The sequence below is a fragment of the Stigmatopora nigra genome, chromosome 10 (genome assembly GCF_051989575.1).
Source record: "Stigmatopora nigra isolate UIUO_SnigA chromosome 10, RoL_Snig_1.1, whole genome shotgun sequence".
NCBI classification, from domain to species: Eukaryota; Metazoa; Chordata; class Actinopteri; order Syngnathiformes; family Syngnathidae; genus Stigmatopora; species Stigmatopora nigra.
Window position 1 is genome coordinate 8,378,181 of NC_135517.1, and position 22,864 is coordinate 8,401,044.

General features: G+C 39.4%; 1 protein-coding gene across 1 annotated transcript; it reads left to right on the top strand.

The window, feature by feature from the left end:
- Nucleotides 1-22,656, top strand: slc25a26 (solute carrier family 25 member 26). The gene is made up of 10 exons (XM_077726043.1): nucleotides 1-149; nucleotides 748-904; nucleotides 1,061-1,179; nucleotides 4,076-4,180; nucleotides 4,681-4,728; nucleotides 11,977-12,021; nucleotides 14,869-14,938; nucleotides 15,857-15,921; nucleotides 17,405-17,478; nucleotides 21,348-22,656. Exons 1-10 carry the CDS (start codon nucleotides 114-116, stop codon nucleotides 21,445-21,447), a joined length of 819 nt encoding a protein of 272 aa, XP_077582169.1. The 5' UTR covers nucleotides 1-113; the 3' UTR covers nucleotides 21,448-22,656.
- The last annotated feature ends 208 nt before the right edge of the window (nucleotides 22,657-22,864 follow it).

A 22,864-nucleotide genomic window follows, 5' to 3' on the forward strand; every position in this document is an offset into this window, starting at 1 on the left:
GATGGCGGCGCCCTTGACGGCATGTTTTGATTGCAATGCCCCTGTCCTGTCAAACATTTATGAATGTAAACTATGTATTTTGTAAGATGTACGTGAGGAAGAATTGAAAGCCGATGATGGAGAGACAAGAATTTGTTGCGTCCCTCGTGGTATGTTTTATTGATATTTTTATTCACGAGCAATGTCACTCACTTATTATATATCATCTTTTAGCAGACTTGGTGAAGTTTTAGTTACCGACATAACATAGAAATACTGCAGTTTATTGTAAATGCAGATTTGTAATATCGTTGCAGTCGTAATAACATCAGTCTTATTACCGGGAGCTGGATCCTTTTGATTTCGATCACATTTTTGGTTTTAAATTGAGTATAAATTTAGTGGAAGATATGTTATTACAATTTGACATATTTATCTCAAAAGATCATAATCACTAAAAGTTAAGATCAGTCTTTTTTTCAATTGTTTTTGATTATATTTACTTTGTCCCATTTGCTGACTACTGTTTGTTTGTGAGGGTATGAATAAGTCTCATGCCATCAAGAGGCTCCTTTGTCTGCAGCCCTCATGGCATGTGGAGTGGAAGTACTTTCTCATTTCGTCCATTTATTTGTGGGTTTATTTCTTTTTCCTATTTGAATTGATTTAAATTTCACTTTCTCACTGGTTTAAATGTGACACTATGGATGATCATGTGTTTAATTGTGATATACGAATACATTTTCTTTGCGTTGCCTTGTTACTTAGGCTGGAGGGTGTGCTGGAATGTGTGTGGATCTCACCCTTTTCCCCCTGGACACCATTAAGACCAGACTGCAAAGCCAACAAGGCTTTTACAGGGCAGGGGGGTTCTGGGGCATCTATGCAGGTGTCCCTTCTGCTGCACTTGGCTCCTTCCCTAGTGGTAAGACAGTGATGATGCGGATGTAACCTGCTGTATAGTTATTTTGACAAGTGAGATATCTCTATATGTAGATACTGACTACACTACTAGCAGTTCATTATGTTTATAAGATTATATATCTCATTCAAAGGTCTACGCGTTTTTTCTTTGTTTCAGCGGCTGCCTTTTTTGTCACTTATGACTCTGCAAAGTCCGTCCTAGGCTCTTGTGGTATCCTAAAAGAACCGTCAATGGCTCCAGTCACACACATGCTAGCTGCCTCCTTGGGAGAAATGGTAAGTGTGACCTTGACATTTTTGTCTCCATACTATCGTATTTGTCTATATGAATGTACAATTGTGGTCTGCTCCATTGGGTCTAGCTGGTTGAGTTGAACAGGCTTTCTGTTGGCCATCCCTGCATTTACCTCACCTGCTGGGTTAAAAAAAAAGACAACCATGTCATTGGCTAATATTCTTTGCCAGCACAGCCCCCCCAGAATCTTCAAGAATTGAAGCAGTGTAATTTCCTCTGCCCATTTTGGGAATACCAGTTCTCAGTGGGCCACTGGTATTCATGTTGACATGAAGCATAACATTGAGGGGTAGGGGGTCCAGAAAAGAGGATAGGACCTGCTATACCACAGTACAAGATTTGATGTATTCATGACTTTGAGATGGATGTATTGTAATTTACCCAAGTTTTGCATGTTTATGAAATGGTGTTACTCCCTGTGGGTTGGTGTCCCTATGGTGCCTCACACTAGCTTGACTCTCGTCTATGTTAATCCAAATTCAGTCGGGACTGTTATAATAGAGCCATCTCTGCTGGACCGGATCACCTGGAAATTGCACCTGGTTTCAACTTTGTGTTTGTAGCTAACACCAGATCAGTGCGAAAGTTGAGGCCAAGTTTGGGACTAGCATTTACCCATTTCCCACTGTTAGGGATTTTAGCGTGTCAAAGATTGAAATCCTCGGTGTCGAGGAGAGTAGTTTCTGTATCACGCTAAAGTCTGGGTTTTTGTGTCCATTTTCTTCAAAGAGAGTAATCTTCAGGCTTTGCCATGATGAGACTGCTTCACTGCTTATCTGTTTCCAAGGTCTAAATGTCAGTATCGTGATGCAATCACAGCCACATCTTCAGCGTTCTCTATTGGTCTGTTTTTCAAGTTATTGCACACCACGCCTGTTCTAAGTATGATGGCTCAATAAGGTTGAGCTGCTGTGGATGTGATGAAACCAAGAGTCATGAAAGTGTCAGTGGAAGAACAAGAGTCTGAAGTAAATAAGCAGTTGTGTTTAATTAAACAGAAAGGGAAATTGATTGCAGATTTCTATACTAAGCCATTTGTTGGTATCTCAAATATGTAAACAAAAGTATGTTTGGATTAGGGTTAGGGGTATTTGCAGAAGTTGTTGGGAGAAGCTTTCATGGGTTAAAATTGTGACAGAAATTCTGGAGTCGCCAACTTGCAGTGTCTTGGTGCTTTTGCGACAGTGGTGTTTGCACACGCTCATAAAGAATGTGTGCGATGATGGTGGATGTCAGGCTCTATCAGGCTGTTATCCAGCCATTAGATCAAATTTATCTTCATTCCCATTCGCATGAAGTCTGGTGTGAAAGCTCATTTGTCAAAAGCGGACGGTGCCTTTTTCCCCCCATCCTTATTCCTTTCCAAACATCCCTCCATCCCCTTTCTCTTACCACAAGTGTGGTAGCCTGTGCAGGAAAATGTGCCGTGGAGTCGTCGGTGGTAAAACTGGCAGCTACTTGAAGTTGGCACAGAGAAATAATCCATGTTCACCTCAGAGCAGCACTGTGCTTAGTGATTTATTAGCTGCTGTTTTAAAATGGGGAGACATGCAGTGTTCTGATACTTTTCCTTTTGCTTCATGACCTGATTCTTTTTTTCTCATCCTCATGTCTTATTTGTCGTTTTTTTTCTTAATTTTTTTGTATGCATTAGGAATTTATTGTATGAGCCTCATAAAGGTCACAAGAATTCAAGTCTTAAATGAAAACTTTTTTGTCCCTAGCAGAAAACAGTTCAAATCATGCCTTGAAAAACATGCCTTGTGGTATATTATAAATAGTTGCTTTAAAAAAAGGAATAGAAATACTATTTAGAAAATGACAATGCAGCTGATAGAAGAGCTGACGCGTGGTATTGTTGTCCACTTGGTGGTGGTATTGCTCCATGATAAAATTAGTCTATGCTATACAATAGGACATACTCAAGCTCACCTAATTTTATGCAAAGATGAATCGATCAATCAATGGATGAATTTTGGCTTTGAGATGGTTATCATGCAACAGCTGTTAAATCTAGCTTCTTGTTGTCAGTTGTTCCTTACAATCACATTTTCCCCCCCCAAGCCACCTTTTTGTTTGGCTGAAGATAACTGTGAATTGAGTTGTCTAACAGCTGTTTGTATAGCTTTACTCCCACAAAATCCATGAGAGATAATCTTCTCAAATTTTGTTTGGGTTTGGAGCTAAATCAGGAGATGGACCACAGGGGAAGGGTCACGATTCATTTTTTTTATTGCAACTTCTTGCTTACTCCTTTCTTTATGTAGTGATGACAATGGCAATCAGACATCTGTTTGACTGGCTGGAGTCACAGCAGCCAGGCTGGCCACCAATGGACCCCTCTCAGATGCGTGATAAGTGGAAAATCAAGTCACCAGGTGGGCAGCTTTGCCTGCCTTTATGGTGATATCATTCATAGAGCTGTAATATGTACATCAATCACCGCTTGGACATAGGCCCCTAGGTGTGTTCATGGGTTTCCCAATTTAGATGCGTGTTTAAGTGTTAATGCACGTTGTTGATACAGACTATCCGCTTGCTGGCTTTTCTACCTGATGGTGCTGTGTCTGCTTTTTGTTTTGCCATGTTAATAGGGTAAATGTGGAGGTTAAAGCACCTGTTTACTTGTAACTGCTTCTCTGTGTGGAGCACACCAAAGATAATGGCATGTACAGCACAGTAAAATGTGTACAATAATAAATGAAGGAAGAGGAGGGGGGTGGGGGATAGGACCGAGATCAACACATATTCAGAAAAAAAAGCATGCATCTTTTCTATTATGATTTGTCTTCCCATTGCATTGCTTATAACTTGTGTTCTTTGTGAATAAAGAATAGTTTCACAATGTAATTCAATGTGTTCTATTCCATCATGTAGGTGGCATGTCTCATCAGGGTGCCCGCAGAAGTTGTGAAGCAAAGGACACAAGCATCTCCTTCATTCAGCACATACCACATGCTGGTGGTTGCACTCAAAGAAGAGGTAAAGTTGGAGAGACATTTTAGTCATTGTTTCAAAATTGTTTCCTCAATGTTTCAACATTGACATGCAAAGTTAGAAGATAAATATGTAATTATTCATAACCCTAAATGTCAATACACACCTATATAGGCATTGTAGTTTTTTTTTTATGGATTGACAGAAACATTAATTCCTGCTGAATGCCATTTCCCTTCCATATAACATAGGGATGGGCAAAATATTTCACCAAGGGCCACAGTGGGTGCACATTTTCAACTAATTACAAGGACACTTTTTCACCAATCTGAATGATTTAATAAGAAATATACAGAGCCTTTACAAAAAGTAAAACATTCAAGGATTCTTTTGGACTAATTGCAGTATCTGTGTGATCGAGTTGAATCCAAAATTAAGTAGTACATTTTTTTCTTCTAGTTTAAAACAACCTGTAGAAGTTATTTTTTTCTTTATTCTATGCTCATTGTGCAAACATTGCTGTGTTTGTCCATCTGATTAAACAGGGTGTTCGAGGCTTATACAGAGGATTTGGGAGTACAGTTCTCCGAGAGGTAGGACTTTTTCTCTCTTTCTCATTCTTTGTTATATTGAAGAAAAGTATTTCGCACCTCAGAGTATTTTAGTATTTCTTTTTAATTGAAAATTGTGTTCTCTGATTGATTTTTAATATGGAGATCTGAATTTGTGTATATGGACTGATTTTACATAATTTGATAGTTATTCATGAGGTAAATTACGATTCGTTCAAATTCTTAATCTGACTAGAGTGACATAAAATTTATTTAATTGCACCATACATTTTAAAAATGACAAAAAAAAATCCAATCCCTTTTTTAGAATGTCTTCCCGTGATGTCACAATGTCATTCATGATTTTGTGTGTAAAGATTTTTCTGCTAAATCATTCAAAATTGATTTGCTCTCCTGGTACTCAGTGTATGATTCAGAATATAAGAAATATTTCTGGAACTCAAGAAGTATATATGAAGGTGACACTTGTCTTTCTGGTTTTTGTTTTGTTGTTGTTGTTTTTTGTTGTTGTAGAGGTGGAAGAGGGCGTAATCTAGTCCCCTCCGCTGTACTAGCCTGTACTTATTTTCTGCCTCACTAAACTGATGTTATTCACGCAAATTCCATCTGGACAGCTGGGGGGAAAAAGGACAACAAGACACTGTGATTTCTCAGTGGGACCCGGAATAAATGAATACATTTGTAGCCTAGCACACGACCTGCATGCATACTAACACAGGCAGATGAATCGCAGTGGTGGCAGCAGGGATATGTGGCGCAGCAACAGCAATGGATCCTATGTGCTGATTGGCTTTGACATTTGTCAGGAAGGTAATCCATTTTCTCTCCGCCCCCTTCCCAAGCCACCTATCTCTATCCTTTAGCCAACCAACTCTGACAATATAGGTTTTTGTGCTGTTGCTTGTTGCGTTCCTCTGTTGCCCGACAACTAATTGGGGTCCTACCTGTGCTATATATTCATTACATAGCCTTCAGAAAACATTTCTGATCGCCATGATCTCGCATTAGGGGATGGAAGACAACCAATCATGGGATGGAGCTGCATAAATTGGAAATCTGTGGGTCTTGGCTTACAAAGTAACAATAACTGAAGTTTAAGATGATGGTCAGTGATGTATTTTAAAGGTTGCTCGCTTTCCTTTGCATGAATCATGTACCCCGTTTAACTCAGGTTTGTTTTATGTACATATCACACCAACATTATTACGGGCTCCATGGTGTGGTCGGCCTGAGTGGGTAGCGCATCAGACTCACAGTTTTTGGGTCGAGGGTTTGATCCCAGGTCGGTCGTTACTGTGTGTGTTTGGTGCACCCACATCTCATCTTTTACTCCATCACATCACAATGTTTTGTGGCAATTGAGCCTGTTTTTGAATGTGTATTTGTACTATATATATATATATTTAAAAAAAACACAGAATATAGGAAAAAGTAAACTGGCTAATCTATTCTAAAGCAAATGACATCTCATTTGTTGCATTAAATACGTAATTGGAAAAATAGTTTGTACCTTTCACATTACCTTATTCTTACGCTGGGAGGCAGGCTAGGCTCAATATTGTCCAGAAATAGGTCCAGTCTTTCCTCCTCTTCCTTTCTTCCTCCCTTCAATTCTGCATCACTCAATCACACCTCAGTTTGGAGTTCCAGCTACTTCAATTAATATTTTGATTTAAATCTCTGTAAGGTGACGTTCAATTTTATATAAACTGCACCAATTTATAATCGCGTAATGAGTCGGAGATGAGCTATTTGAGCATTTATTGAAGTTAGCGGATATGATGACTCTCGCTTTAAGTGAAACTGACAGTTTGAGGCACCTTGAACTCCAGTTGATTGACTATTGAGTGCAATCCACCTACAAAATCAGGTTCCCTCAATATTAGAAGCAGCAAAACAATTCAGAGAGAAATGCGGCATCGTTAACTCAGATAACTAATGAAAAGGCTTTGCTGTGTTCTCATTCCTATTAACATAATAGAACTTTTCTTGCGACAAATCCTTACTACGAATCATAGTTTACCCACAAACAACTTTGACCTGGGACCTCATAGTGCTCTGTGTGCAATGTCAGGTGATCGGACCCGGAAAACAGGTTAGACTTACAGTGTCTGCTGCGGTAACTAAAATTACTATTGGCTGACGACACAATGATTTGAACCTGAACTTGCAAAACAATGTTTTATCACAAATGATAAATACCAGTGCATTTTTTATTTACTGACTTTGTCAAAATTACTTTAGTCATCATGAACATCTCAGTAATTGTAGATTTTCGGTTTACTGCCCTTTTCTAACATCCTCTCTGTCTGTAAACCCAATGGCGCGTGCAACTGTGCTACCTTATCTATTTGCACTTTCAGTGGTAAGTAGCCAAGATGCCTGAGATGACCTATTGACTTTTGGTGATAAGGGCCTTCATCTGACTTGACCTTACAATTTGTCTGTCATTGGGTGCCTTTCTGTGATCTGAACTTAAATTAAAGGTGTGGCTAACATTCATTGCACTCATTTTAAATGTGTTCTTTGAATGTTTGCACAGACAGTTTTTTAATCTATCCAGATCTTTTTGGTTGCCTTAATTGTGCTTTTGACATGACCTATTTAACCAGCAGCAGTGTTCATGAAGAGTTATGCCAGCAGATGCACAGGCGTTGGATTCTATGCTGTCAGGCCTCCACATGTGTTCTCTGCATGGTGCAAATTTGGATCTGGAAAAGTGGATGATGTTGTGGCTAATGCATTTGAAGGCTTTCCCCCTAAGACCCTTGGATCACACTTGGATCATGTAAAGTCAATTCATCATCTTTGGATGGCTGTAACGCAATATTTTTCTGGGCGAAAGTAATCTAGGCAACACCTAGTCTTTATAATCTTAAATGAAAAAGGGTGTACCAGGTTTTTGAGACTCAGCTGAAGCGCATTAAACTTCCTGGGTCCATTAAAGCTTGTTTCCTCAATACACGGGTGTGATACTTGTACACGATTGGCTTAAATAGTAATGGCAGTTAAAAATGTTTGACAACAGCTACTTCGTCTATACATCTAACAAATGAAATTGTTGGTCTTCTCACTTGAGCCCTAAATGGTTAAACAACATTCTTTCTGGTGGAATGCCCACAATTGAATTGTCTGTCTTTTCAGAATTTTCCCACTGAATTCAACCTTTTCAGTGTTGTTTAAAGGCGCATGATTTTTGCCATTGTTTGTAAGATTAATGGGGACATATTAATATTTTCTTATCAATCCATGTGAAAAACCTTCAGTGCCTTCCTTTTTTTAATGTATGACAGAAGAGTTGCGATAGGTGGAGAGGTGTTGATAGTGGGAAATTGGTTTAGCAGACAAAGGCAGGAAGCTAAGGTTTAAGTGGAAGAAAATTAGTTCTAGATTAGGGAGCATGACATAAAGGGTTACCCAGTCACATAAGGCTCTCCAGATGCAGCACCTGTTGTGGCAACCGAACCTGTCCCTCTATGGTGAACCTCTCCAATCCAACCCCTCCTCTTCCTCCTCTAGCAGTATCCCTGCCCCTTTTATCCCCTGCCTCAACCATTATCTTGCTCGCAGGGGCACTAACGACCCAGCAGCATCTGGAACAAAATGCTTGAAAGTCAAGGGGCAAACTGTGATGTCACTGCTTAATGTTCAGTGGAAGAAAGAAATATAAAGTGTCAGTCGCTGCCAGAGCATTACCTGCCTCAGCCCTAGCCAAGGTTAGCAGTTCAAACCAATTCATTTTGTTTCATGGCAGTCTGAGCACAAGTTTGAGTGTTTTTCCCCCCATTTCTTTCCATTTTATTGTGTTGTTAAAATTTGCTTTGGAATAGTCTGAGGACATTAAAATGTGTATTCTACTAAAAGTCATTCATCTTCTAATTTGGAAAGTATGGGTTGATGCTTTGTACTAGTACATGTACATTAGTGATATTTTAATTCTAAATCAACACACAATTGTTTCAAATCAGTTTTGTTAGCTCATTTTCTAAATTGAATTAGAAATTCTTCTAGCTATATAATTCCTTTGGTGAATTCCAAATCCATGGGCTTTAGGACATTTTGACAGATGGATATGCAGTGGTCATTGGGTATCAAGTACTAACATGGGATCCAGCTGCATTCTCCAGCTCATGAATCATTTACTCCACATCTGGTGGCAAGTGTGGAACAGACTCAGCACATACTTGTTCATGATCTGTTTTCAAGGCTTGACTTTCTTCATTTTGGTACAATGCATCAATGTCCAATTTTTAATGGGATTAGAGGACACCCAGAACATTGCACTGTTATTTACTTACAGAACCAAATTATATTTCTGGTTAAAAATATTACTTAGGTACTTACTCAATATATTACTTATTTAACAGTATTTTAGTACAATAAAATAATCTACTAAATTGAACATATTTTACAATCCTGTATGGTGTTTTTCTTTGTTAAGGAATTTTGGAGGCATATATAGTAACCTTGGGTTTTTTCCCATTATAGACAACTCTCTGTATGGTGCAATGCAGTTCTAAAAAAATGAAACTGAACACTAAAAATTTGAATAATAATAATCAACTCCAAATTGTTGTCTTCATACTACTGTTGCAGACACAAAGAGATACTTCGATACAAAATATAGCAGCAGTACCTTCATCTTAATTTTAAGGTCCATTCAACGATAGCAACAGGTAGTTTTCTACTTAAAAAAGACATTTGGATGAAATATTTGTGGTCAAGAAGAAATATAAATAATGCCACAACTGTTGGCCATGGCTGTCTTACTGTGTACATTTGCCTACTTGATTCTATCTCAACATCCATCATCTTTCGTTGTTCTCTTTTAAAACCTCATCAGTATGCACACGCTGCAGTGTGACCTATTAAAAGTCATTTGTCAAATTGCAACCTACTAGCTTGTCCTGCAATCAGGCTCATGCGAAATATATTTTGACATGTGTTTTTCTGCCCTCCGCTGAGTGCTTAAAGACCTGTGACAGGCTGAAGCTCCTCGGAATACTAATAAAGTCCCCAGTAATACAGTTGGCAACTATGATCTGTGTACACTAACACACAACCTAGAGCCGTGTCAGCACTGCGACACCGCCCTCGTCTCTATATGAATATGATATAGAACCTGACAGTAAGGGCAAGTGGTGCTGTCAAGTTCAATCAGCCCCAAAATGTGTCAGCAGGCACGTATAATGCATAATCCCAGCCACACATGAATCCGATGAAATATGATCAAGCAAAGTGACATTTGATTGCAAAAATATAAGATACCGATATGCAGGCTGGCAGATTTGTGAGATTCGTTCTTTTCTTGCGCAGCAGTGGAATTCTCTCCCTGCAGCCCAGCCGGATAACACAGATGTTTGAGGGCTTTGGGAGCAGATGCCGCTGAGCGCCTGGAACAAAGTTCTTACTATGTAGCGCAGATGCAAGGCCTTGTTTTGACAGGATTTCTGCCAGGAATACAGGCAACTCTATTTAATTGCTCTACTTTTAGAGATGATCTGTTTTTATTGTAGTCCACACCAAGACCATGCATATGATTCAGACACGGGCCAGAATCTTAACCATACCTGTTAAGGTTCACTGGGATCTGATCACCAAACTCTAATATGGCACTTTTCTTATTCTGACAGAAAGCAAGATAATTTCTATCAATTTGAGCAAGGCATATCTCCATTTGCAGCCATACTTTGACCTTAACACCTTAAGTGTGCGGTTTTCATATTTATTTTTGCTTATGTGACATTATTTAATTAGAATTAAAATGACAAATTAATCTATATCACAATAGTGTAGTCAAATTCCTCTTTGTGTATCATTGCGACAGTTTCTCTATCGTCTGTCTGTCTGTCTCTGGCTTCGATCGTTACAAAAGATCATTGCAAAAAGCTTCGGGGTGGTAATAAAAGACAGGTGCACTTTTATTCTTTTTAAAAGTTCATGCATATCTACTCACAGCTGGAAAACAGGGGAGCTATCATTCCTCAAATTTTGTTGGCCGGACACCATCAGACCTACATCAAATAGGATTGTAGAGCCTCTCTAAGGAGAGTCAGAATTTTCTTCTCTTTGCCTCAAGAGGACAGAAGAATCAGACTTGAGTGTTTATTGAAGCTTTATATGTCAGCCATTAAAAAAACCTTACCAATCTTGCACTGTAAGATGTGAGTATCCTGTATTTAAAAAATAAATAAACTACATTATAAACTATTAATAATAACTTGGGTAACTGATACAGGTTGTGTGGAGCTCCCTTACTCACCAGTGTTTTGTGGGGGGGGGGGGGGGGGTGGAACCTAAAACTTGATGGAATTAGTGTGTACTTTCACTTTAATCACACTAACAAACACACAGTTAACATCTATCTGCCAAACTGACACACAGCTCTCTTAAATGGAGGCAATACCTATTCCTCTGAACAGACATTTGTTTTAATGAAAAATAACCTCAACTGTTACTGACCTGAAACTGAACTTGCTTCAGTCTGACTCTCAAAGCAAGCAGAGTACTGAAACAGTACTCTTAAGACTAACTCATTACATTGTTGTGCCGGTAAAATCCCCATTCAGCTAAAAACGTTTTCCAAAGAGAAGTAATGCTGCAATTAGATGTAAATAATTTACAAATCTCTTTGTTTTAAAAATCCCCTTTCTGTGCTCAGAGAGCAGATGTTTTGTTTGTTTGATTGTAGACAGTCATTTGAGTTGACTATGTCCAGATTGGCTGTTTATATGACATCAGCTGTTTCGGACACAGTGTTTAATTTCCTCATTTAATGCATAAACACTAGTGTAGATTTGTCTGATAAAACACATTGGAGCCTGAAGCACAGATGGATCGACGATACCCTTTTCTGTTGTCGAAAACTTAATGTGACCCAATTTATTCTGTTTTTGCTGGCCAATCTCTCAAGGTGAGAATCTCACTCCCGTTGTGCTTGTTGGCAGAATGTGTGTATGTACACGTAGTGTACTTAAGTGATCCAACTTGTTATATGTGCTCATTAATTGTTTCCTGTGGCAATACTCAAACTGCAAACATCAATCGAACCTCCTGGTGGGTTACCTTTCCAGAACACTTGCTGTCTGATTCAATAAATCATCAACAGCAAAATAGGAACTAGGCAGGCAAATATATTAAGCGGGCAAAGCAATGGAGGAGTTGGAAAGAATGGCACAGGTAGCTGCAGCTTTGCAGCTTCAAGTGGAACTTTTAGATTTTAAATCATTCTGCAGATTCTGTTAAAGATTCAAATGTTCTGTTTTTCAGATTCCATTCTCTGTGGTGCAGTTTCCACTCTGGGAATTTTTAAAGGTATGCTATCTTTGCTTTGCGTACGTATTCTGTATGTTGTTGTAGAACTGTGTTCATTACTGCATGTATGACTCAGTATCATCACTTACATTAATGATGTTCAATGATTAATACATGAAAGTGAAGTTAAAACGGACATATTTACAGCAGAGAAACCCTTAGCAGCAGTAAAAAGATGGGTTGTTCATTCCAGGTTTAATGGGTTCTTCACCCGACATCATCCCCATTCGCAATTCATCACCAGTGGTGTGCAAATCCACTTCTGACTTTTCCTTTTAAATCTATTTTTTAATGTGTTCTCTCTCCCATGTCCTGGTCCTTCTCCCCTTTAATTACACGGCACTGTACACTTTAAAAGCATTTTTCTCTTTCAAATGAAGGCGTTTTGTTAGGGTGACATCATGTCTCAAGGGGCACAAGAGGTGGACAGTCAAACATTCCATCAATGTTAGGGGCTAATGGCTCAGCTAATATGCACAATACCCTGCACATCTGCTTATATGTGTGTGCCTGTGAGTCTGTGTGCACACATGCTTGTGAGTGCTCATTGTGGATACGCAAGTTTTTTTGTGTGTGTATCTTAATTTCTCTCACTTGTATTTTGGTATCCACAAGTGTGTCTTTGTTCTTAGTCAAAGGACTTCTCTTTCTGGGGACATCTGGACCCACAATTGGAATTTCACTTACTTTCGTACTAATTTGTCCTCATAAACATTTGAACCTATTGTCTCCATCACATAAAGAGCCAGAAGGAAATGTTTGAAGTCTCTAAAATTTGATAGAATTTTTCTCAAAATCGACAAGCCCTAGCATAAGTTATCTTTGTGATTACTAAAAGAACTTAAATATGCAAATCCAATATTTAGTGGAACAATACCACAGCTATTGTAGAACAAACATGACATACGTCACCTCACAAAAGTACAGCATTTAAACATTGATACAAACTAAACAGGTAAAAAGGTAGGCAGGAAAATTGGCACACAGTCTTCACAACATCTGCGCCTGTGGAAAACGTTTCAGTTCTTCTCATTTCTCTGTCTGAGACTCCAATGAAGCCTGACTGACCACATTGGTCCATTAAAGTGTGTATAGACTATTGACGGTTCATAGCACAGCCAATTCATGATGAGCGAGTGGTACAATCTGAGATACTGACATTTCTTTGGCTTAAGAGTACTGGCATTTAAAAATGACCAACAACAGCTATTCTGCCTATTTCCCGATAATATTGGCTATTATTAAATGTTTTTCGCCACCATTAAACTTGAGTAGTTCTTAAATGTCTTATAAATGCAGGCATGAATACATAAATGCTGTCAACATATGTGTTATGTGACCTATTTTGTGCAAGATACACCCAGAACTGGTTACACCTCACACTAACATTTTAACCACTGTATAGTAGATAAATAAAAACCAAAAGCACCATTGGTAGAAATCAAAACATTACACAACTACAGTTAATGGCCTCAGAGTTCACTCTGCTGTTAAAACTCTCACTCACCCTTCCCAATCGACTGTCGGGGTTGGCGGAGAGACAAATAGAGAAAAAATGCAAGAAAACAATTCCAGGCTGTGCAGCATTAAACTAGAAATCTGCAGAAAGGCGATTTTTGCATTGTTGTCAAGAGGGAGAATGTCAGCCAATGAACAGCATACCAGATCAGACTTTATGGTCTTGTCTGAACCTGGATGAGTATCAGGGGGTCTGAGAGGGGCCGGTTGTGGGTCCTGCAGCTGCGTGGCCTCCGGAACACTTGGGGCTGAAGTGGTTGTCACGTATCTAGAACCAGACAACTGAGTAACAAGAGAATGTTAATGAAGCTGAACTGAATATGCAGAGGTTTACTGTATTGGAAACCTGTTAATGCACATTTTACTTCCACAAAAAACTACCCATTTTTGTGCAAAAAATCTGTCCCTGACACAAAGGTTCAAAGTTCAAAGAGTTTGTCTAGCATGGTTTTACCTACTGATTTATTCATGAATCTAATAAAGTCAGTGTAAATCCTCTTGATGTGAAATAGACTTTTTTGGGCTGACATTTAATGGAATACACATGACACACCCTTGCCTTTAACAGAGTCAGATGTCTCCCTTCACATTTTGTGTGTGTGTGTGTGTGTGTGTGTGTTTACTTGTTTGTGTTGCACACACTCTTTGGAAACACATGGTCTTTGGGGTGGACACATCTGTATGGAATAGGGGGAGATAACGTGCAACAGATTAACCTTCCTGAAGGACGAGCTGGAGATGGGATATCTAAAGAAAATAGCAGTAATTGCTCCATGGTCTAGCTCCATTGCGCTCCCTGACACATAATCATACCTCACAGTGCCCTAGGTAGCCCAACTGTCCACATGAATTTTACACAAAAGCTGACCTCATCTTTTGCATTCTGAAGAAAAGTGCCCTGTTCTTCCTTTGGTTTCTGAAGCAGCAATTATTTAACTTGAGTGTGTTGCCTACATTGTCAACAATAATTATGAAAACCTTTAGAAAGATTACTGAGTTAGACATGAAGTACTACACTTCCACCAGCCATGAATGACATGGCGTTCACTTGCATAATTAAATCAGTGCCATTAGTGGTAGTTAATAGCAATGATTATGCATTTTTCGTGTAGGTATTTTTTGTCACTAAAAAGTAAAAACAATTATATGCCAAATATAGTCTGGAAGCCCAATTCATAAGCGGTTGGCCAGAGGAAAAAAAGTTTTGATAATGTTTGCTATCACAATTGCTATCACACAACTGTCTTTATCTTTTCTGTTTGCCCTTTTCTCCCATTCCATTACTCTGTCATCCTTTCTAAACAACTTTCTTTCTTGTCTCTCTTCCAGACTCAATGGTCACAGAGGCAAGGTCTCACACTCGACTCTTGGCAGGCTGCACTATGTGGAGCCTTTGCAGGTGCAGAGGATTATGGGTAGCGCTTTGGGAATAGGTAGAAGGGAAGGGCTGGATAGATAGGTGAAAAGGTGGCCGGGAGGCCATGTGGGTCCTCACAGAGGTGAATTTGCTGGTAATGCTCACCCTTAATAACACAACAAATCCACAATAAAGGTTGGCATGCTGACAAAACGAGAAGAAATTCAAGAATTTCCCAACCGAAATCAACTCATTTGAAATTTGCATGACAACAAATTTGTATTGTTAGTTGGGAAAATATCAGCCAGTAAGCAACATACCAGATCAGACTATATGGTCCTGCCTAAGCCTGGATGAGTATCAGGGGAGATATTCCGGGGAATGCTTCCCTGCAGCTGTGCGACCTCCTGAGCACTGGGGCCTAGGGTGGTTTGTTCAAGGCAAACTACTGGGACGGTCTGGGTAAAAACAAGATGAACAAGGGAGTAGGAAATAACAAGAATAGTGTCTTGAACTTCAGCAAGCATTGTAAAAGCTTCTGACCTGTTTGTCTTTTTTCCAGTTAATTACTTGGCTATATTAGTACTCTGCCTTTTAAAATGAAAAAAAAAAATAGTGACCAAATCAGTGTCCGACAAATACTGTAAGTATTGTCATTCTCTTTGGGGATTGTAGGGGTTATATATAAATTAATCAGCCTGTATCTCACCATCACGTCAACAGATCAACATGTGTTACTCGTGGGAGAAATGAAAAGTGTCTGTTTTTTTTCACTCTAATAGAGTAGCTCACTGATGGATAATATCACCTAAAGAACACCATTACGACGCTTCATTGTTTATGGCTTCTTTAATATATTACTGTAACCGCGGCAGCAAATATCACCCCTATGCATATTTTACGATATTTAATCTTGTTCCTTTAATGTGGCACTTGACAGGTGTTTGTGTTCTGCTATAGGTGCGGTGGCAGCACTTGTTACCACTCCTCTGGATGTGGCAAAGACTAGGATAATGTTGGCAAAGGTATGTAAAGCTCTCTTTCCATCGCTCTCCCTCCCTTGCACGCAAGCACTTTTTAAACAACTGTCAGGTGATGCCGCGCAGGCTGCGAACTGACTACGGTACAAACAGGACACTGAAGAAAGACACACAAATACATGCATCATGCATCTATCATCCTATCTGGACTGTGGACAGTGTAGTGAAGACATTTGTTGTCAGTGAATGGTTTGTGTTAGAAGGGAGTTACAGTAAGAACTGCGTCTGCAAAATTTCCACTTCGGGGCTGCTTGTCTCTGACCAAAAGGTTCAACACATTAACTCCTTACAGAACATCCTCTCCCCCTGGAAGAGTCATACAAACGTTGACTAGTATCCTCTATCTTTCAGCCCCCTCTTACTGACTTTTATTGTCCTTTTTCAGCTTTGGTTTCCTCTCACTGGGTATCTTTCTCGTGTCTTGTCTATATACATGATGGTGTGTTAAAACTCTAATCAGCCCACGCCCACACACACTTTGTAGGTGCTTCTTTTATCAAACATAGCGTAACTCGCCAATCCACCCCCCGGTTCTTAGGAAATGACATACTGGAATTAAAACAAAAAGGCTTTAGTTTACTGGAAGTGGATTGTTATGAGCTGTCCTGTATACAATATGTTAAAAGCAGCTGCAATTTTCCTCAACACAGCAACCTGCGTCACTTGCTTTAACGTTAAGAAAATGTTTTCCTTTTGTCGCATATACAGTATAGCCTGATTTATTGTGTGTGGGTTACAGTTTTGTCATTTTGGACATCTCATTTTCTGAACCACTTTATCCTAATTAGGGTCGCGGGGGTGCTGGAGCCTATCCCAGCTGTCCCTGGGCCAGAGGCCAGAGGACACCCTGAATCGATGGCTAACTGATTGCAGCATTTTGGACATCATCTTGCTTAAATGGACCAATTACAGAAACATTTCTTTGAAAAAAAATGGGGTTTTTATTATTTTATTTTATTATTATCGTTTTCATATCCTCTCACGTGGATGAAATGTGGGAATCTACCTTTCGTTCCAGCAAATCTGCTCATCAGGATTCAGGGCAGACGTTTCCCACTGTTTCTTTCATGCTCAGTGAGCCACAAACATACTGACTTTCTGTTTCTCCGCCATGTGTACTGACTTCACCCCAACTGGCCCTGGTCCTGTGGGTCTCTGCCACCCTACAGTGATGGATCCAAAAGGCTTCGGGCGGCTAAGCTTTATTGTGTAAATAAGAAGCACTAGACTGTAGGTGTCTGTGTGTATGTGTTTGCCTGGCCAAATGCCCAACTGTTTCTGTATGCCTAGCTGTGTGTTGGAGTTGTCACCTGCCTGACACAGCTGTCCATGAGGGAAAAAAGGGTAAAAAACAGGTTTGATGGAGAAAGCCCAGAGGAGAAAGACTAAACAATGTCTAGGAGAAGCAGGAAGTGAAGCAGACCTTTTTATCCGTCATCATACCTCATTCTGTCTCTGTCTTTCCTAGTCCGGGTCAACCACGGCAAGCGGCAACATCCCACTGGTGCTTTGCGACGTGTGGAAGAGTCGAGGGCTTACTGGGTGAGTGTGCAAAGTCCATTTGTGGTTGCTTTAATAGCCAATAACAGCTTTATCATTGCCCCTAAAATGTCCTCTCTGACATGAATTGATCTCACTTGGCCTCGTCACTCATGTTAGAAAGCAAAAAGTTAAAGCAAGGCCTTGCTGTGATGGGGAGTAAATGCACAATCACCGCTAAAAATGTACACGTGAAAAAGCTTTCTTGTTTTCTTGGCCTCGTTTTTATTCACGAAGGTATTACTTAGGCCAACTGGAAAAGTTTATCTGCTTTATGATGTGTTTCTGTTGCCAGTTGTACAAAAGGCCATTACCATTACGCAACTCAAAGATTCCAGCGCAATTCCAAGCAAGGATATTATAGCTAAGGTGAAAAATTGAACTAAAACAAGTGTCTTTTTACAAAGGAAATATGATACCTACAAGCAACCACAAACTTTTACAATACACACTAAGATCTAAAATTACATGTTTGTTTCCGTCTTTGCTTGAAATGCATGGACGCAATATGCCCCGGACACAATTTGTATCTGAACATTTTTAACGAGTTCGCTGCTATTTGTTGACTTGCAAAAAGTTTCATAACCATACAATTCAGAGATTCCAAATAAATGTAGCCAGATGGGTGGACAGATGTTTTTAAATGAGTAAAAATACAAGCCGATCTTCAATAGTTTGTTCATACATTAAAACTCTTTGACCAGTACTTGGGAAAATACAGTCAAAGGTCAAATCCTTTACTTACTGTGTCAAAAGCACACAACTGTGAGATTATTTGTTTATCCACATGGGAATTTAACGGAAACAAATCCAAGTCCCTCAATAGCTTTTCATTTGACAGTAGCCCGGATTGTTTCATCACATACATCAGAACTAGTTGGGCATTGATGTTTGAAAGCATTGGAGTGTTTGTGAGCCAAGTGTTGGTGGGCCCCTACGGAGAAACCTCATTCCTGTAACAGCAGCCATAACCTAGCTGTAATGAAAAAGGCGCCGCCCCTTCTCTTCTTTGTTTTAATGCACTTGTTGTCGGGTAAGAATAGTGAATTCCTATCAAGACGTCAAGTGAATGAGATGGGAGAGTGGAATTCAAGGAGGCTGTGCCGTAGGCTGAAGGGGGTGCCGTTGCACCGCAGGGCCAAAGGCCTTGTGTTTGCGCTCGGGCATGGCTGATACAAATTGCTGAGGCTTTAAAGCAGTAATTATGTTAATAGGCCCAATTGCAGCACAGTGAAGTTCCAAAGTACTTCCATGTGTGCGGCATGCCCCAGGGACCTCAGGCGAGAAGGGAGCAGCGTGCCACAACAGTCGCTTTCAGGAACCACAACAGTAACCAAACTAACAAGCTTTATTGTGCTCTAGATCTTTTTGTAAACAACTGAGAAGAAAAGAAAACTGCTCTGGCACTCATAATTCAAACAAGTCCGACAAAGAACTAGCTGGAGTACCGATGAACCAGTACTAGGAAAATTGGTTCTTGCATGTAACACATTGAGAAATGCAAAAAAAGACATCGACAGCCACATCTTGAAGTCAAACAGGAAATTATCTTTAAAATGTGAAGTTTTGGACAATTTTTCTCTGATTCACACCGCATCAGTCAGTTTCTAATGAATACTCTTCTTCTTCTTACTATTATTGTTCTTGGTCTCGGGGCTACTTAATGCAGTATCAAATGTTTTGACAATTTTAACATCTAGCTGGATTTCCACTGGAATAACAGCTATACGACCTCATATAATTCAGTTTGTCTCTTCTTTTCTATTTAAAGCTATATTTAGGCATTTTCTTCGAAACTGTAGTTTTGGCTTCCATTTGGGGAATTCCAGAGCGCAGCAGTGGGTTCGACTATGATGTCACAGTAAGTCAGGGTCCGCAGGGGACCTGAGGAAAATATTTAAGCCCTGGTGTCTGGAGTCCACAGGTGGACCCACTCCCAGACAGGAAATGTAATGCTTGAGGAGACAAAACAAAAATGTTGAGTTTAAAATTAGCTGAAACAGTGGTTGGAAATATGTTGCGCTTTTTTATCTGCATTTTTAGTTTTCTTTGCTCGCATTGGCCTGTGGCCTGTAATTGTTTTGAATCTGGTTTGTACCGAGGATAAGTAATTCTGTCTGTGTAAATTTGACTTTGAAGTCAATTAAATTTGCTCCTTTGAATCTGTACATGACTTTACCTCAACCAAATCAGTTAGTAATACATAAATTGTATCTTTGAGGAATTATTGGAATATGAATTTTCTAGTTGTGATTCTTTTTTATTTTGTAATACCGTTACAACGTCTTAATGCATTTGAATAGAAGACCAGTCCAATATGACTTTTTTTTGCAATTGCTTAACCTTTGGAACACTACCACTCTTTGTGCATTTGAGTGTCAAGACCAGATTGTATCAAGACATATCCAGAAGGACATTTATGGAGTATATATGTTTATATATCTATACACCTAAAAAAAGTGTGTGTAATAAGGCACAGTTTCGGGATGTAGGATGACATAGCAAGAAAGGGATGGAGAAATCCCCCAAAAGCTCATGCCAGCTGTGCCTGAGTGCGTGCGTGTGTGTTCTGCACGTACAAGTGTTAATCTGTCTCTGACCATAGGTATGGGAGAAAGAGAGAAAGAAACGAAGGGGAAGCAGTCCCAGGCTTGGGGGAGTGGTTAATGCCTAATCCCTAAAACAGCTGTGAGGAATTGGGATGCGCGTTGAGCATCCTTAGGGACACAACAAAAAAGACACACAATTACATGCCCTCCAGTAATGAGGAGGTCTGTTGCATATATATTAGTGAAAAATCAAGGTAGATGAATTAAAATTCATTAATCCAAAGATCTACACTAATGTATTTCTTTTTTTTTGTAGATTGTCTAATTAATAAGCATTTTAAATACAAATCTGAACCTAACTTTGAACACATCCTGAACAGGTCGCCAGTCAAATGTGAGACATGAAGAAACAGCCTGTCATTTGTCTGTCATTCTCGTCCATGAACCTACCAAGCTCCTTTTCTTTCATAGAAGAATGTACTAAGTACTCGCAGAAAACCCACACAAGCACAGGAAAATAACCATACAAACTACTCAAAACCTAAAATACCTCAGTGGTGCCCTAAGATATTTGCTCAGTTCATACAGAACATTTATGTGGTCATGGTTTCTCCTCACAGCCAAAAGGAAGGCTGCTGTGGTCATGTTCTCTAACTTTGTCCCACGTTCCCAAAACACGCATGATGGGTTCAACAATTATTCCAAATTGGCCTTCACTGTGAATCGTCAGTGTTTACATTTGACCAGTCCAAAGACAACTAAGATAATAAGCTCACGTATGACCCTGAAACCGGATAAGTGATCATGGCTGGGTCGATGTTAATATATATTACATGCACATACTTACTTGTGGGATGAGCGGTTAGCACTTTTGCCTCACAATCAATTGTTTTGGATTTGAATCTTGGGTCAGCTCTATGTGAGATGTTTGCTTGTTCTGTCTGTGACTGTTTGAATTCCTTAATGGTAGGAAAGCTTCTACTCACAGTCTGACTGTAAACATACAGTTTAAGTTCACAAGAATCATAAGTCGTCAATGGCTTGATTCAAGTGTGATTTTGACCTGACCTTTATAAGCTTGGGTCATTTGGAACGGCAGGATTTGGTACGTCTTCATTTTTTGCCTTCACCGTTTTCCAGGAGTTATTTAGGCTCATCTGGCACCTTAGTGATCAAATTGACTTAAAGATGGGGTCACAGTTGTCCAGTATTGCATTCAACAGCAGTTGTTATTAGCTGTGAGAACTAATAGCAGTTGTGCATTTACAAGATACTCTTATTAACTGTTCTTTGTGTTTAATGGTGGCTTTTTTCTTCCTATAGGCTGTTTGCAGGCAGCATACCGCGGATGACCTTCATCAGCGTGGGTGGTTTCATTTTCCTGGGAGCCTACGAGAAAACCCGCAGGACTTTGCTGTCGTAAGCCCAACCTCAGCGTGGGACTGTCTGAGATGGAGAAAGCGTTGGTGAACGTAGCACTTCCGTGGTAATATCCAAAGAGTAATAGGCTAATTCATACAAGGGATACATACATCATGCCTTTGACAAGGCCAATAGGTTAACATCAATTAAGGGTAATATAATGGAAAGTTATCACGTCCAAGCAGAAATCTAAACAATTCTGGTACACATACACACACAAAAAAACTCTGATGTGAAGGCCCTTGCGTGGTACAAACATGCACATTTTCATGTTTTAGACAGAATGATACTGGAGGGAATACACTTTTCCCCATGCATGCTAAACATGCTGCTTAAGAGGAAACCATAACACTTTAATGCACAAATTATGACGTCTGACAGTCGATAACTCAGTAGGCATTAGGAGAATTACATTTTATAAATTCCTTATTTATGACCTCAGTTATTTTCCATCAAATCCCATGAAAAGAGTCATATATTGGCTATTCCCATATTTTGGAAAACTTTCTGTTTACACTATTTTCCACTATGCTCTGCCGTGTTTGCCATTGTACAAGCATCCACTGGATTCCACCTAAATATGATCCACAGACTTGAGGTTTATATGGCTCTAGACATCTGTAATACACTGAATTTCATCAAGTAAAATGGAATAAGCATCATGAAGGATTTATTTAAATATAATCTGTTGGTAGACTTTCAGTTTATCCCCTAATAATTAAAAAAAAACATTTTTGACAGTAAAAATAAAACTGAAAGACTTAGTAGTTATGTTAATGTGAAAAACAAATTTAAAGCATGTGACTTTTTAAGAGCAATGTAATTAGATGTTTATATTCGTCATTGCCACTGAGCAAAAAACAAAACAACTCATTTGAATTGTTTTTTTATGTACTATTATTGAAAATGAGTGAAATTATTTGATATCACAACAACCAATACACTGTTTTCTTCTAAAATTTGGCTTATAGTCAGATCTGCTTTATAATCCAAAAATACAGTAATTTTATTGAAGAAGCAATTTGATTGTAGTAATATATCTAATATAAATTATAAATCATATATATTAGATATATTTTTTATTCCATGTGAGAATGTGATGTACAGTGAAGGCCAATCATGGTTTTCTTGATTTTATCATAACAACAATGCATTAAGCCATTTTTAATTGTTTGTCTGTTGTGGACAACCTACAAGTCATCTTCTTGATTTGCTTCAGTAGTGCTTTTGTTGGAAACTTGATAACCCCAGTTTAGGGACAAAGTGTGTGTGTGGAGAAGGGAGGGGGGCAGAAGCCACAAGTCATGCTGCTTCTCACCAAGTTGATAGACAGCAACGGTCAGTGTGTGATTGGTGGATGGCGCAGTCTGGGGCGCTTCGGTCCTCCCGTGGCTGACATCCATCTGGAATGCGCGTTG

What these genes read in the sequence shown, in the direction of transcription:
- slc25a26 (XM_077726043.1), top strand. Translation starts at nt 114, where the DNA reads ATGATGGAGAGACAAGAATTTGTTGCGTCCCTCGTG. An exon ending in AATTTGTTGCGTCCCTCGTG is followed by an intron (nt 150 to 747) that starts GTATGTTTTATT and finishes CTTGTTACTTAG; the next exon opens with GCTGGAGGGTGTGCTGGAAT. An exon ending in AAGAGTCGAGGGCTTACTGG is followed by an intron (nt 17,479 to 21,347) that starts GTGAGTGTGCAA and finishes TTCTTCCTATAG; the next exon opens with GCTGTTTGCAGGCAGCATAC.